The sequence below is a fragment of the Rhincodon typus genome, chromosome 1 (assembly GCF_021869965.1).
Source record: "Rhincodon typus isolate 14 chromosome 1, sRhiTyp1.1, whole genome shotgun sequence".
Taxonomy (NCBI): Eukaryota; Metazoa; Chordata; class Chondrichthyes; order Orectolobiformes; family Rhincodontidae; genus Rhincodon; species Rhincodon typus.
The window spans coordinates 85,581,279-85,595,435 of NC_063332.1; the positions used below are offsets into that span (position 1 = coordinate 85,581,279).

Here is a 14,157-nt window from a genome sequence, read left to right on the forward strand (position 1 = left end):
GGAATTGTAACAAACTGAGCAACTTCACTGGGAGATTTGTCATAGCATAGCTCAAATGCGCACAGAACAAATGGACCTGTATTTGTAGTATATTGCTGAAAACATTCACAGGATGAGGGTGTCGCTGGCTGGGCTAACATTCCTAATTGCCCAGAAGGCAGGTAAGAATCAATCACATTGCTGTAGGTCACATACGGTAAGATTCAGGAGTGGGGTTTTGGGGGATCTCAAGGGAGCTGAAGGAGGGGACTTGTGGGCGGGCGGGTGTGGGGACGATAGCATGTGATGGATGAGGGTTGGATGCAGTGTGTTTGGGGGTGTAGTAGTTGTGGGAGGGTAGTGGGCTGGGGAGTAGGATGGAGGATTGGATGCGGTGGGAGATGTGGTAGAGAGGAGGGAGGAGAGGTGGAGGGGTAGGGTACGGTGTATAGTGGGGGTGGACAGATGAGGAGGGAGAGGTGTACTGGCTAGCTGTAGGTGAGCAGTAGGACCCAGGAGTGACTCTGGGGATAGGAGTCAGTGTGCTGATTGGAGAGTGGGCAGAGTCTGGCGTGGAGGCGGAAGTTGCAGGGAAGTCGAGGCAGGTCCGAGTCCTTTTGCCAGCTGAATCCAGGCCAGGGTTTGTGGAATTGATGGAACCCTACCCCTGAACCTTACTGCATTTTCACCATCTTCCCCCCACCACCGGTCTCGAACTCAAGGCTGAACGGTCTGTCCTCAGAAAAGGGCTCATGTTCATGTTCATGCTCATGCCCCTCCGTCCCCACCTTAACAAGGTCCATGCCCGCCACGATACAGAACTCTTCTTCTGCTGCCTCCACCTCCATGCCTCCTTCTTCAGTAAAGATTTCCAACTACCCTCCAGGGACCCGCCTCCAACCTTTCTCCCCTTTTTGGACACTCCCTGCCGGCCTCTTACCCGCCCTGGACCTCTTCATTGTCGCATTGGCAGTTAGCATCGACCACTTCGATTCCCCCCCCAACCCCCACCCACTCCAACCTCTCCCCCCGCAGAGGATGGAGCGCTCTACTCTTTCCACACCAATCCCCGTTTCACTATCAAACCCACTGACAAAGGCGGGGCGGTGGTAGTCTGGAGGATGGACCTCTATGTCACAGAGGCCGAATGCCAACTCTCTGACACCACGTCATACCTCCCTCTTGACCACGACCCCACTATGGCCCAACAAGCCACCGTCTCCTACTACTGTCTATGACCTCATTGCTTCCGGTGACCTCCCCCTCCAGCTTTATAGGCCCGCAGGCCCGCACTGTCCGGTTCTACCTGCTTCCCAAGATCCACAAGCCCAACTACCCCGGCCGATCCATTGTCTCCGTATGCTCCTGCCCCACTGAATTCATCTCTTCCTACCTCTAGTCTATTCTCCCCCCTCGGACCAGGCACTCCCCACCTACAGGACACAAACCACGTTCTCCACCTCTTTGGTAACTTCCAGTTCCCTGGTCCCTAGCGCTTTATCTTTACTATGAACGTACAATCTCTATACACGTCCATACTCCACAAGGACGTCCTACAGGCCCTAAATTTATTCCTCTCCATTAGGCCCATCCAGTCTCCATCCCTCCGCCCCCAACCACCAATACCCTCCTCTGCCTCACGAAACTTGTCCTCGCCATCAATAACTTTTCCTTCAATTCTTCTCACTTTCCCTAAATCCAGGGGGTTACCATGGGCACTTGCATGGGCCCCAGCTATGCCTGCCTCTTTGTTGCTTATGTCGAACAGTCCCTCTTCAGTACGTACACAGGTACTGTTCCTCAACTCTTCCGCTGTTAACTTCCACCATGACCTCAAATTCACTTGGTCTACCTCAGACACCTCCCTCCCCTTTCTTGACCTCTCTGTTTCCATTTCTGGTGACAGTTTACGGACCGACATTTACTATAAACCCACAGACTGCAATTGCTACCTAGATTACACCTCCTCTCACCCTGCAAAAACTCCATCCCATTTTCCCAATTCCTTCCTCTCTGTTGTATCTGCTCTGACAAGGATGTGTTCCACTCTCAAGTATACCGGATGTCCTCTTTTTTCAAACAACACCCTTTTTCTCTGTCTGTCATCCAGACAGCCCTCCACCGTGCCTCATCCATTCCCCACTTCACAGCTCTAAACCATACCCCCCTCTAAACATAATAAAGATAGGGGCACCCCGTCCTCACTTTTCACCCCACCAGCTGCCGCATCCAAAGTATCATCCTCCAGCACTTCTGTCAACTCCAATTAGACCCCACCACCCAGAACATTTTCCACTCCCCACCCAGCTCTGCCTTCCGCAAGGACCATTCTCTTCTCCACTGCTTGGTTCATGCCACCCTCCCCATCAACCACTCCAACACCCTGGTACCTTCCCCTGTGACTGTAAAAGATGCAAAACTTGCCCACGCACCACTTCCCTCACCTTCATCCAGGGCCCTAAACAGTCCTTTCAAGTGAGACAGAGCTTCACCTGCATCCCTTCCAACATTGTATACTGCATCTGGTGCTCTCGATGTGGTCTTCTCTACATTGATGAGAACAAATATAGACAAGGTGATCGTTTCGTTGAGCGTCTTCGCTGGCCCGTAACGGCCAACCTAACCTCCCAGTCACCGCACATTTCAACTCCCCCACCATTCCCCCTCCAACATGTCTGTCCTCAGCCTCCTCCGGCGTCACAGCAGCTCGGAATGCAAATTTGAGGGACAATGCCTTATCTTCCGTCCAAGCACCCTACAGCCGGAGAACTCAATGTTGAGTTCTCTAATTTCAAATAACCTTCCCACCCATCCCCCAGCTGCCTTTCCAGCACCACCACCTCCCTTCCATTCCACCTACTGACCCTTCCTTCCAGCCACCAACTGGATTCATCCCTCCCATCGATCAACCAGTGTCCACCTATCACCACCATTCCACTACACCCCTCCTCCCTCCCTCTTTATCTGCAGCTCTTCCTACCCCTACATTCAGTTTTGAAGAAGGGTAATACCCGAAACGTTGACTGCTCCTTTTCTGTAGATGCTGCCTGGCTTGCTGTATTCTTCCAGCCTCGTGTTTGTCTACCTTGGATTCCAGCATCTGCAGTTTTTCTTGTCTCTAAATGTGACGACCTTTGGCCTATTTGCAAACATGCCATTGATGAACTATTGACATATGCACTGCATCACTATATCACAATAAAAAAGACAGACAACAGTTTTCTGAATCTATATTCACTGAACCTATAAACTTCAAACTAAATTTGACCACATGAGTTTCTAATGATCCAAAGCATGTTCCTTTGGTTATTTTCAATGGGCAGAGTATAAACAATACTCAGCCAGCCTGCACTTACAAAACCCAAAACAAAGCCTTTACTTTTAGATGTTTTTCCATTATTGGGTTACACCTACTAATGCTAATTAAAGTCGAACACTGGTGCTTGTAAATTGGCTCATTTGCATACACTAGATGTTACATACACTCACACACAGGGACTCCTTCACAGTAAACATGTATATTCAAGCCATGTGCCTTTTTGGAATTACCAGAGAACTTGTGGAGCCTATAGGTTCCCACTGCTTTGTCCATTGCAATGCTTTGGTCATCAGAATCGACATGTCAACCAATCACCATCCTTTCCTCCTGTAGTATAAACTATTGTTGAAATTTAGCTGTCTTGCTTTTGTCCCGAAGAATGCAAGACGAAAATCTTTGGCAATTAGTCTCTTGTTTCAGCCATATGCAAATTATTTCTTTACAACTTCCAAGTCCTTTCCAAACATTCTTAAAACGATTATGGAATCCAAAGGGTTTTTAAAGAAATTTCAATTTCCAGACCAGGCTGCTTATTCATTCTAAGCACAATCAACATTTCCAGTGCATTCTTCTTTTTAAATCCTATCTATTATGTCTATCGTCTTGACTTCTACCAATATTTTGTCAGCATCCTCTCTTCCCTAGTAAACAATGATACATAGTCACACAAACAGAAATTACTGGCAAAACTCAGCAGCTCTGGCAGCATCTGTGGGAAGAAAGCAGAGTTAATGTTTTGAGTCCAGTGACTCATCAGGTGAAAAGTCACTGGACTCGTTTCCCCTAGATGCTGCCAGACCTGCTGAGTTTTGTAACAATTTGGTTTAGTTTCAGATCCACAGTTCTTTGTTTTATTTTAATGATATGTAGAATTCATTCAGGGCTGTAGATTTTCTCTGCACGATAAAGCATGCATACAGTCGTAGGAGGTCTGCAGCATAGAAAAAGATCCTTCTGCCCTTTGAGTCTATGGTGGTCAAAAACAACCAACGAACTGGCTAATTTCATTTTCCAGTACTTTACCCATAGCCTTGTACATCTTCCCGTTGCAGGTGCACAGAAGAGCATAGGACATAGGAGCAGAATTAGGCCATTGAGTCTGCTCCACCATTCGATCATGGCTGGTATGTTTCCCATTCTTCTGCCTTTTCATAACCCTTGATCCCCTTACCAATCAAGAATTTGTCCATCTCTGTCCTAAATACACTTAATAACAGCCCTTTGCAGCAATATGTGCCGCAGATTCACCACCCTCTGGCTGATGAAATTCCTCCTCATCTCAGTTCTAAAGGGATGGCCCTTGACTCTGAGGCTGTGCCCTCTGGTCCTAATCTCTCCTACAAGTGGAAACATCTTCTCCACGTCCACTCTATCCAGGCCTCTCCAGTATTCTGGAAGTTTCAATCAAATCCCTCCCTCAGATCCAGAGTCCTCAATCACTCCTTATATGACAAGCCTTTCATCCCCAGGATCATTCTTGTAAACGTCCTCTGGATACCCTCCAAGGCTAGCACATCTTTTTAGAAATGGGGCCCAACGCTGCTCACAATGTTCTAAATACGGTCTGACCAGAGCCTTAGAAAGCCCCAGCTGTACATTTCTGCTCTTGTATTCTAGCTTTCTTGTAAAGACTGCTAACACTGCAAGTGAACCTGCATGTTAACTTTAAAAGATTCCTGATCAAAGTCTAAGTAGCTTTGTGCTTTAGATATAGGAAGCCTTTCCTAAGCATCTATTATTCCTATCAAAGTGCATAACCTTATACTATCCCACATGATATTCCACCTGTCACTTCTTTACCCACTTTCCTAGCCTGTCCAAGTCCACCTGCAGCCTCCCCACTTCCTCAGCATGACCTGTCCCTCCCCTATCTTTGTGTCATCTGCAAACTTAGTAACAATGCCATCGGTTCTTTCATCCAGATCATTAATATATAATGTGAACAGTTGTCCCAACACAGACCCCTGCAGAACTCTACTAGTCACTGGACGCCATCCTGAAAAAGACCCCTTTATCCTTACTCTCTGCCTTCTGCCAGTCAGCCAATCCTCTCCTCTAAATATTTCTAAATGTTATGAGGGTTTCTGCCACGACCCTGCACCTTATTACTCGTTTGCTGTTTCTAAACTAGAAGACGGCTTTTGGGCCCCCTTTCTACATTAACTGCCGTTGTTACAATCTTACAGGGGGATTATTAAATCAAATTACTAAGTTCGCGATACTAAGTTCGCGAAATGAATTCTGAAGAAGGCTCACTGGATCTGAAACGTTAGCTCTGACTTTTCTTCACAGATGCTGCCAAATTTTTCTCTCAATTTCTGTTTTTGTCCATGAAATGCCCTCACCAAATGAATAAATTAACAACATTTCATTTCTTGAAAGTTTTACAGTAATGTGAATCAGAAGTAATGTAAATTAGGTGAATCGTAATCAATACATGCTATAAATTCCATGTGAGACTACAGAAGTAACAGAAACTGTCCAATGGAGTTAGTAGGCAGCCAACAGCAACAAAAACAAAGTTGCTGGAAAATCTCAGCAGGTATGGCAGCATCTGTGAGGAAGAAAAAGAGTTAATGTTGTGGGTCTGGTGACTCTTCCTCAGAAATAGCAGCCAAATTTGCTTGTAGGTTCCTATTTAAGCTATATACATCTTTAGAGTTTAACATCAACATCTTCAGAAGTCAACCAATTCTGCACAACAACAGTTTCTGCCTATACAGGGTTCCATCTTGACTCCTACTCAACTTCTTTTCAACTCTTACACTTCTGCTTCTCTTTCTATCTCTGTGTGCTAGCAACCTTCTGTCTCCAGCTCTCCTGTCTTGCCAGTTTCCTTTTGCTCTATTAGCCAAGATTTTGTATCATAACTTTCTTCTTGGTGGTATTGCCTCCAAATCAAAAATTGCCAGGTCATATGAACCAGTATTTATTATTCAAGAAAATTATATCAGTTTGTTTAAAATTAATGCAAACTGTTGATAATTAATTGCCATCATTCTTAAAAATAATTACTGATTCAACAAACATGAAGTATTACAAATTTCCTTACTTTATTGTTTCCATGTTCACCCATATTATTCTATTCCCATATTCTCTCTTGCTGGTCAAAATTTCCTCATTTCTTTCTCTTTCAATTTATTATATTTGGCTTGGCTCTCAATTGAAAACAATATCTGACATGCAGCCTTAAAATGAAGAACTAGATTCAACAATTGTTCAGTCTAAAAGGTTCTGCACAACAGATACGGATGAAATTAGGCAGTTAGTTTGTTAAATGTCCACTTCATAAGCAAGCAGCAGAGTATCACTTGCAATGCCTTCAATTCTTGCTCCAAAAAGAATTATCTCTGGTACTGCTCTTCCAAGGATCTACCCTTGGTTCACTTCAACTTTTCATCTACACGTTGCCCCTTGGTGACATAATCTGAATTTTAATTTGTATGCTGACAACATACATCTCTACCTCACCACCTTCTCTCTTGGCTCCTCTGTTATTGCCAAATTATCAAGCTGCTTGTCTGGCATTCAGTACTGGTTCAGCAGAAAATTCATTTATTTAAATACGGGGGAGATTGAAACAATTGTTTTTGATGCTGGCTCCAAACTCTGTCACCTAATTACCAAAATCAATCTTCTCTCTGACAACAGGCTGAGACTAAACCTGTCTGTTTGGAAGCTTGATGTTACATTTGACCTGGAGATAAGCTTCTAACAATGCATTCATGCCAGCACTAAGACCAAATATTTCCACTTCAGTGACAATGGTTGACTTTGCCTGTCACAGTTCATCAGAAGCTGAAAGCACATTCATGCCTTTTATGATATTATAAATTTCAGAACTTTAATAACTGTTCATGGATTGAAAGAATCAAAGCTAAACTGTTACACACGGAAAGAAGAAGCAATAACTCTGTTAGGAATAAACTATTAATGGAGAAGGACCAATTTATACAGGAATTGAAAGCAATTAGCCAAGTCTGAGAAAAGAGGGAGTTAAAGCTACATGAACAAAACTGTTTTGACATCTGCTCGATAACTGGCTGCTTTATGCCACAGGAATAACTGATTGCTGCGCAGAAGAATTTAAAGAATTAATTACAGGAAAGCTGTGTCTTCAAACAGACAGTCAATGCCAAATGTAACAAGGAACAAAGAAGTGACTTCTGATAAGAAGGCAAGCTGCAGAATTGTAATATTGTGTATGAACGAATCTAAAGAATTATCAATAATACCACATCATGGACCTGAAGGACTAAAATCTGTACAAGAATCCAACATCAGAACAACTCAGCAGCAGAACTTCGAGGAACAGCATTGCACAAGGATTCAACTTTGGGCATTTCTAGAGACAGAAACTCTTCATTGGAAACTTAGCTAATTTCCACCGTTAATCAGGTAAGAGACAGGTTGAGTTGTGAGGCTTAACTTGCTTACTTGAGGGGTCTTATTTTGACTGCTATATGCAATAAAGTTTAAATCACTGTTTCAGTACTTGGTTGTCTGCGAGATTTATCAAAAAGTAGCGGAATTAAAGGTAACGTGGTAATTCACACACAACACTGTTACTCACAAACTTGACAATTTCAATGCACAAATGGCTGCCACGTTTTATCATTAAAAACTTGAGTTTCCCTAAAACCACACAGCAAGTCCAAGTCACCTATCACCTGGAGCACACTGATTTATATTGGCTCCTCATCAATTAAAAAAAAAAAAAAATTTTGATCATTGGTTTCAAGTTCCTCCATGGTAGCACGTGTCCTTTTTTTAAAAAATCTCATTTCAATCTCAGTCTAATTTTAATAATCTTAAAGCCACAACATTTTAAGATATTGGTCCTTCTCTTAAATCTGGCCTCTTGAGCATCCCACATTTTAATAGTTCTACCATTAGTGCCCATGCCTTTAGTTGGCGAGGCCCCATACTTGTCCCCGCTTACACCTCTCCACTTCTTTAATTTGCTGTCCTCCCTTAAGATACTACTTAAAACCTACCTAATAATTTTGATAACCTGATTGAATATCTCCCGTGGCAGCTCAATGTTACATTTTGCTTTAAAATGCTCCTATGAGCACCTAGGAATAATTTATTACATTAAGGGTGCTATACAATTGCAATTTGTCATTGTACACACAAAGTTTACAAATACCATTTTGACAGAAATATTACTCTCCACGTTTTTTTATTGCAGATGCCTTTATTTATATTTTTATTTTCATTTTAGCCATAGACTAACATGAATTTCGATCAACATTTTGTAACAATTTTATAAATAGGGTTAATTTTCATAGTAGTTAACTTTAAACTATAATTACCTCTTTATATTCTAAAACTATATTGTGCCAAAGCACTGTTGCTTGCAAAGCTACCCAGATTTAATAAATTCCAAAATTATGACTTATTTAAACAAAAATGGCTTCTTCACTAAATCACGATTTATCTAATCCACACTTATGGACAACGAAGTAACCATTCCGGCCGAGGTACATACCATCGTGTAGTTGTGTGCCACTTTATGCAGGTCAGTGCAACCCTGAGCATCTGCAAATGATCGAATTCCAAGACAGTTGGATGGGTGCAGTTGTTTCATCAGGAACCCGCAACATGCTTCTACAACCTGTGAGAGTTGTAATAGGCAGGCTGTGGACAATAGGCATTCAATATTGTCTTCTTTCAATTCCAGGCGCCCTAAAAGAAACAAATGATGCAATTTCTTTGTTAAATACATGATATATTTGTGTTACTGTATCAAAATTATTTCAGCACATACAATGTAAATTTTACAGCATTTTGCTTAGCAATGGCCTCTTCAATTTACATCTTCAGAATGTAAAAAATCTCGTCATTGATAAATTCACAACTGCAGCCGAGTAAGGATATTTTAAATTTTTTTTTAAAGTAAACAGTCTAGTTTTTGTAAATGCTATGCAGAATTAATCTTAACATATGAAAACATCAATATTATACATTTGGTGGTAGAAGGTGGGAAAGAACTGTCTGAAGATATCTGAGGATGTATTGAAGGGTACGTGGCAAAATGTCTATTCTTCATCAAAAGCACATGGTACGTTTTTAACCCTAATATACTTTATGTATTTAGTTAGCAATTGTTAATATTGTTTCTTTGTATAACTTTCTAGGAAAATAAGAACAGGGCAGGCTAATCAACCCAAGGAGCCCGCTCCACCATTCAACCAAATCATCTACCTCATCATTATCCCCAAATTCCTTGATGTCAATTATATCTAGATATCTATTGATTTGTCCTTGAATATGGTCAATGACTGAGCTTCCACAGCCCTGTTTAATCAAAGAATTCTGAGATTCACCAGTCAGTGAAGAAATTGCTTCTCATCTCAGTCTTAAATGGTCTGCCACTTATTCTGGAGATACTGTCTCCTGGTTCTAGACACACAGCCAAGGAAACCATCTCGTCTGCATCCATCCTGTCATGCCCGATAATTTTCTAAGTTTCAATGAAATCATCTTCAAAACTGTGGAGAATACAGGTCCAGTGTCCTCAATTTCGTCTCTTAAAACAATCCCACCTTTCCGGAGATTAGTCTAGTGGACCTCCAATGCACTCACTCTATAGAAAGTATATCTTCCCTTGGTCAGGGAGGCCAAATCTGTACACAATACTCCAGATGCAATCTCAGCAAAGACCTTATACAATTGTAGCATGACGTCTTTACAGCTGCAGTCAAATACCTTTGCAATGAAGACCTACAAAGAATTTATCACTGGATTCAAAATTTTAACTCTGCTTTTCTCTCCACAGATGTTGTCAAACTTGCTGAATTTCTACAACATCTGCAGTAGCGGGGAGACGATGGCCTAGTGGTATTATCACTTGACTGTTAATCCAGAGACCCAGATAATGGCAGACAGTGGAATTTGATTTCAATAAATATCTGGAATTAAGAATCTAATGATGACCATGAATCCATTGTCGATGGTCAAGAAAAACCCATCTGGTTCACTAATGCCCTTTAGGGAAGGAAATTGCCATCCTTACCTGGTCTGGCCTACATGTGACTCCAGACCCACAGCAATATGGTTGACTCTGAACTGTCCTCTGGGCAATTAGGGATGGGCAATAAATGCTGCTTAGTCAGCGATGCCCTCATCCCATGAATGAATAAAAGAAAAAAAAAAGTTTTTTTTGTTTTATGTTATAAGATTTATCTTGCTGTATCAACATGTAAGCATTTAGTTACTCATGAATAAGGGGCCACTGGTCCTTTTGGACATCAGCACTTTCTAATCATTTACCTTTTAAGAAATTCTCTATTGATTTCATTTGATTTATTATTATTGTCACATACCTAAGTACTGTGAAAAGTTCAGTTTCGTGTGAAATACAGATCATAACATACAAAGACACAAAGATGATAGGGTGATTGACCAGAATAACAAATACAAGGTTATGGCTGCAAAGAAAGTGTACAAAAAGCAAGATCAATATTAGATTTGAAATTTCAGAGGTCCATTATGTTTACAAAGATTTGTTAAATATCATTTTAACTATATAAAGAGATTCTCTGGTCACTTTGCTCCTTCTATTAGTGATTTTTTTTCTGCCACTGGCAAACTTCAGCACGCATTCTCTCACTCTCATTAGTGTCTTTCTCCCTTATCAGCTATCCAATATATTTTTAGTCACTACATTCCCCCTCCTCTCTATTGCGTCTTGCTTGCTAACGCCCAGTCCTAAATGAATGCCTTGCACCTTCTATTCATCATTATGTTTGATTCTCTTTGTTGTCTCTCATACCTAGCTTATCATCAATCTCTGTTAATTTCTCTCTCCAAACATCACTACTATTCTTTAGTTCCAGTGGGGGAAGAAGAAGAAAACAGATCTTGAGAGAGGAGCAGTAGTGGCTCCATACAGTGACATGTTGCACAGGTGCCAGAATGGGTTTTAGTTTATTTAGCATTGTAAAAATATTGGTAGTGTATTTGGTTGCTTATATTCAGCTTGTCATACCAAAAGCATATGTTAATCTAGACACATTTTTGGTCATAAGTTTTGTTTTGGCTATTTGGAGGAATAAAGGAAACCAAACATTATTTTTTACAGGCCTTCAAATGCTTTATCTGAAAATTGATTGCTCTGCAGTATCCTGAGTGCTGTTTTTATTGGATACTCTTGCAGCTAGCCACAGGATATGTGCATTATAGAAGGAGCTGGAAGTCAGATTCATTGTTGATGGTTTTTGACACAGTAAATTAAACCCAAGATCAGAGGGAGCAGCTCCACTTGATGCAATAACATGTTCAAGCATTAATCCTGAATGTTAATGCTGAACGAGCAAGCTTCATTGATGACATGCCAACAGAAATTAGTTTTACATCCACTGATGTTGATTAAAAAAATGTCTTGGTATCCAAATTGTTGGACACCATACATTATTTACTGGATTTTTCCAGATATATTTCAAATAAAATTCTTCATATCGTAGAAGGTGGCATTTAAGTTACTTCACAGATTCAATCAGCAAACAACTAACATATGTTGTGGTGTGAACTTACTTCCACTGGTAAGGGATCATGTGTATTGGATCGTGTACTGTTCTAAACAGAGTATGATTGCATCCAGATACATACAATTAGGACATGTAAGTGGGTCTGCTGTCACATATCATACAGAAAAAGTAAGGATGGCAGATTTCCTTCCTTAAAAGCAAATTTTATATTTGGATTTCAAGTTGGGGAAAACATGCATCAGAAAAAGTTGCTCAGTTCATGTCTCCTCTTCCTGAAATACCTTTGCTGTAAGATTAGGATGAAGTTTGGTTGGTCTTCTGGAAGAGTGGCAGAAAGAACTTATCAATATTGTATTTCATAGTCAAGCTGTTTCTGTCAAGACCCCAGAAACAACCATGCATGATTAGTGAGTTGACCACATCTGTAGGATTTACAGACTTTGAAATATTCACTGCATTAACATTTTGTCCAATGTGTTTTTAAAAAAAATTAATTTAAGAAGAGAAATCTATTTTATTCAACTTTACTTGAAGAACATGTGTGTGTGTATATTTTGGGCTACATAGAGTGCATTTATATCTTCATATTTAGAATTGCGTGTATTAATAAATAAATTCACCATTTTTCTTGAATGGGTGCTATTTCATAATGTATATAATATTTAAATTAATAATTGTGTTTATTAAAGAATACTCCTTAATTGGTCATTTCATTCTAAGTCTAATATAGAAAAAGCATGCCATTACCAATATTGAGACTTAGATATATTATTTTCCTTTAATGTTGAGAACCATAGAGTAATTGGTCGATCGATTGATCAATTGATTGATTTATTGTCACGTGTACTGAAGTAAAGTGAAAAGTTTTGTTTATGAGCAGTACAGGCAGATCATAATGAGCAAGGATGTACCATTCAAAAAGACTTAGACATATACAGGCTACATTGCACAGGGCATGTGCTAAGCGAGATCAATGTTAGCAAGATCACTATTATGTGAGGCTAGAGAGTCCAGTCACCAGTCATATAACAGCTGGGAAGAAGCTGTTCCTGAACCTGCTGGTGCATGTGTTTAGTTAATGGAACCAGAGCAACAGTCCACTCCTCCCATCTCAGTTGAGAAAAAGGTTAACTTTTTGAATGGCAATGTGGTGTGTGTGGGGCTCATCTTTCAAGAAACTCTAAAGACTCTACAAAACTCATTTTTGTTTCATCACTTCCCATTTAAAATCAGAGGGGCTATAATGGCATAAGATCCCATCACCAACCCAATTTAAGGATGACATCAACTCTCTCCCGGATTTTCCTGTAACTGAACAGGCTGATTCTCAACACACATTTTTGTGCCCATGGGACAGGATGTCCCAGCACATAGTGGATTGCTTGATTTGGGATTTTTGTTCTTTCTCTGCCACTACTCTGCTTTATCATTAAGGCATTTGGATTCATAGCATGATGCAGCTTAGTGGACATTTTAGTGGACAATTGGTAACGGCTTCTTTGAAGTTATTTACTATCTATGGAGCCATGATTCAAGAAGAAATTCAGAGCACCTTTGACACGTATTTGTTGTCCTTCCCTTAAATATTGGACATTTGAGAGTGGAGAAAAAAGGACCTGGCATAGGAGATGCTTTACAGCCATGTGAACACACTCTACTGAGTTTGATTTTGCAGGAGTTTTACCTGGCTACTTGTGAAGTTGGCTTTAATAAGGCATTCACCCTTATTATGTGTTTTCAAAAACTTTGTTCTTTCGATATGATCATATTGGCAAGGAAAATTTCATTGCCCAACTATAACTACCCTTAAAGCATTATGTGTCCACAAAATAGCATAGAGCTGGAGTCACATTGAGTCCTAACCAAATTGCAGTAGACAGTTCCTTTCCCTGAAGGATAAGTGGTCTGCTTTCACATTCATATTGTGTACGCCTAAAATTATGAGGCTCATTGAATTTAATTTCACAATTAATTATGGTTAGGTTTAAGTCCATGACCACTATGTTTCTAATCTGCTACCATAAATTGTAGACTGTCAGATGTAAATGTAAAGACATCCCTGATGCTAATTACATATGCATTTATTACCTTCATTGCTGATGTTGCAAAGCACCACAGATGTAAGAGATCTAAAATAAAAACAGAAAATGCTGGAGAAACTCAGCAGGTCTGGCAGCATCTGTGAGGACAGAAACAATGTTAATGTTTTGAATCCAAGGTGACACTTCTTTGGCAATCGGCAATATAGGTCTTTGTCAGATGCAACTGTTGGCTTTCAATGTGATTTTCTTTACTAAGATGCTCCTTTGCGTTTCTTTCTCCTAATGGATTTTCGCAAAGGAGAACTTATATTTAATTTCTTAA

At 40.6% G+C, this 14,157-nt stretch overlaps 1 protein-coding gene across 3 annotated transcripts in view; it reads right to left on the bottom strand.

Moving 5' to 3' along the window:
• The window catches only part of LOC109936617 (kelch-like family member 5), a 147,426-nt gene that overhangs the window by 63,337 nt on the left and 69,932 nt on the right, over window positions 1-14,157 (bottom strand). For all 3 annotated transcript variants that reach the window (XM_048618199.1, XM_048618139.1, XM_048618264.1), the window contains exon 5: window positions 8,793-8,989. In XM_048618199.1, coding sequence (XP_048474156.1) covers window positions 8,793-8,989 — 197 coding nt within the window. The remainder of the gene's footprint in view (window positions 1-8,792; window positions 8,990-14,157) is intronic.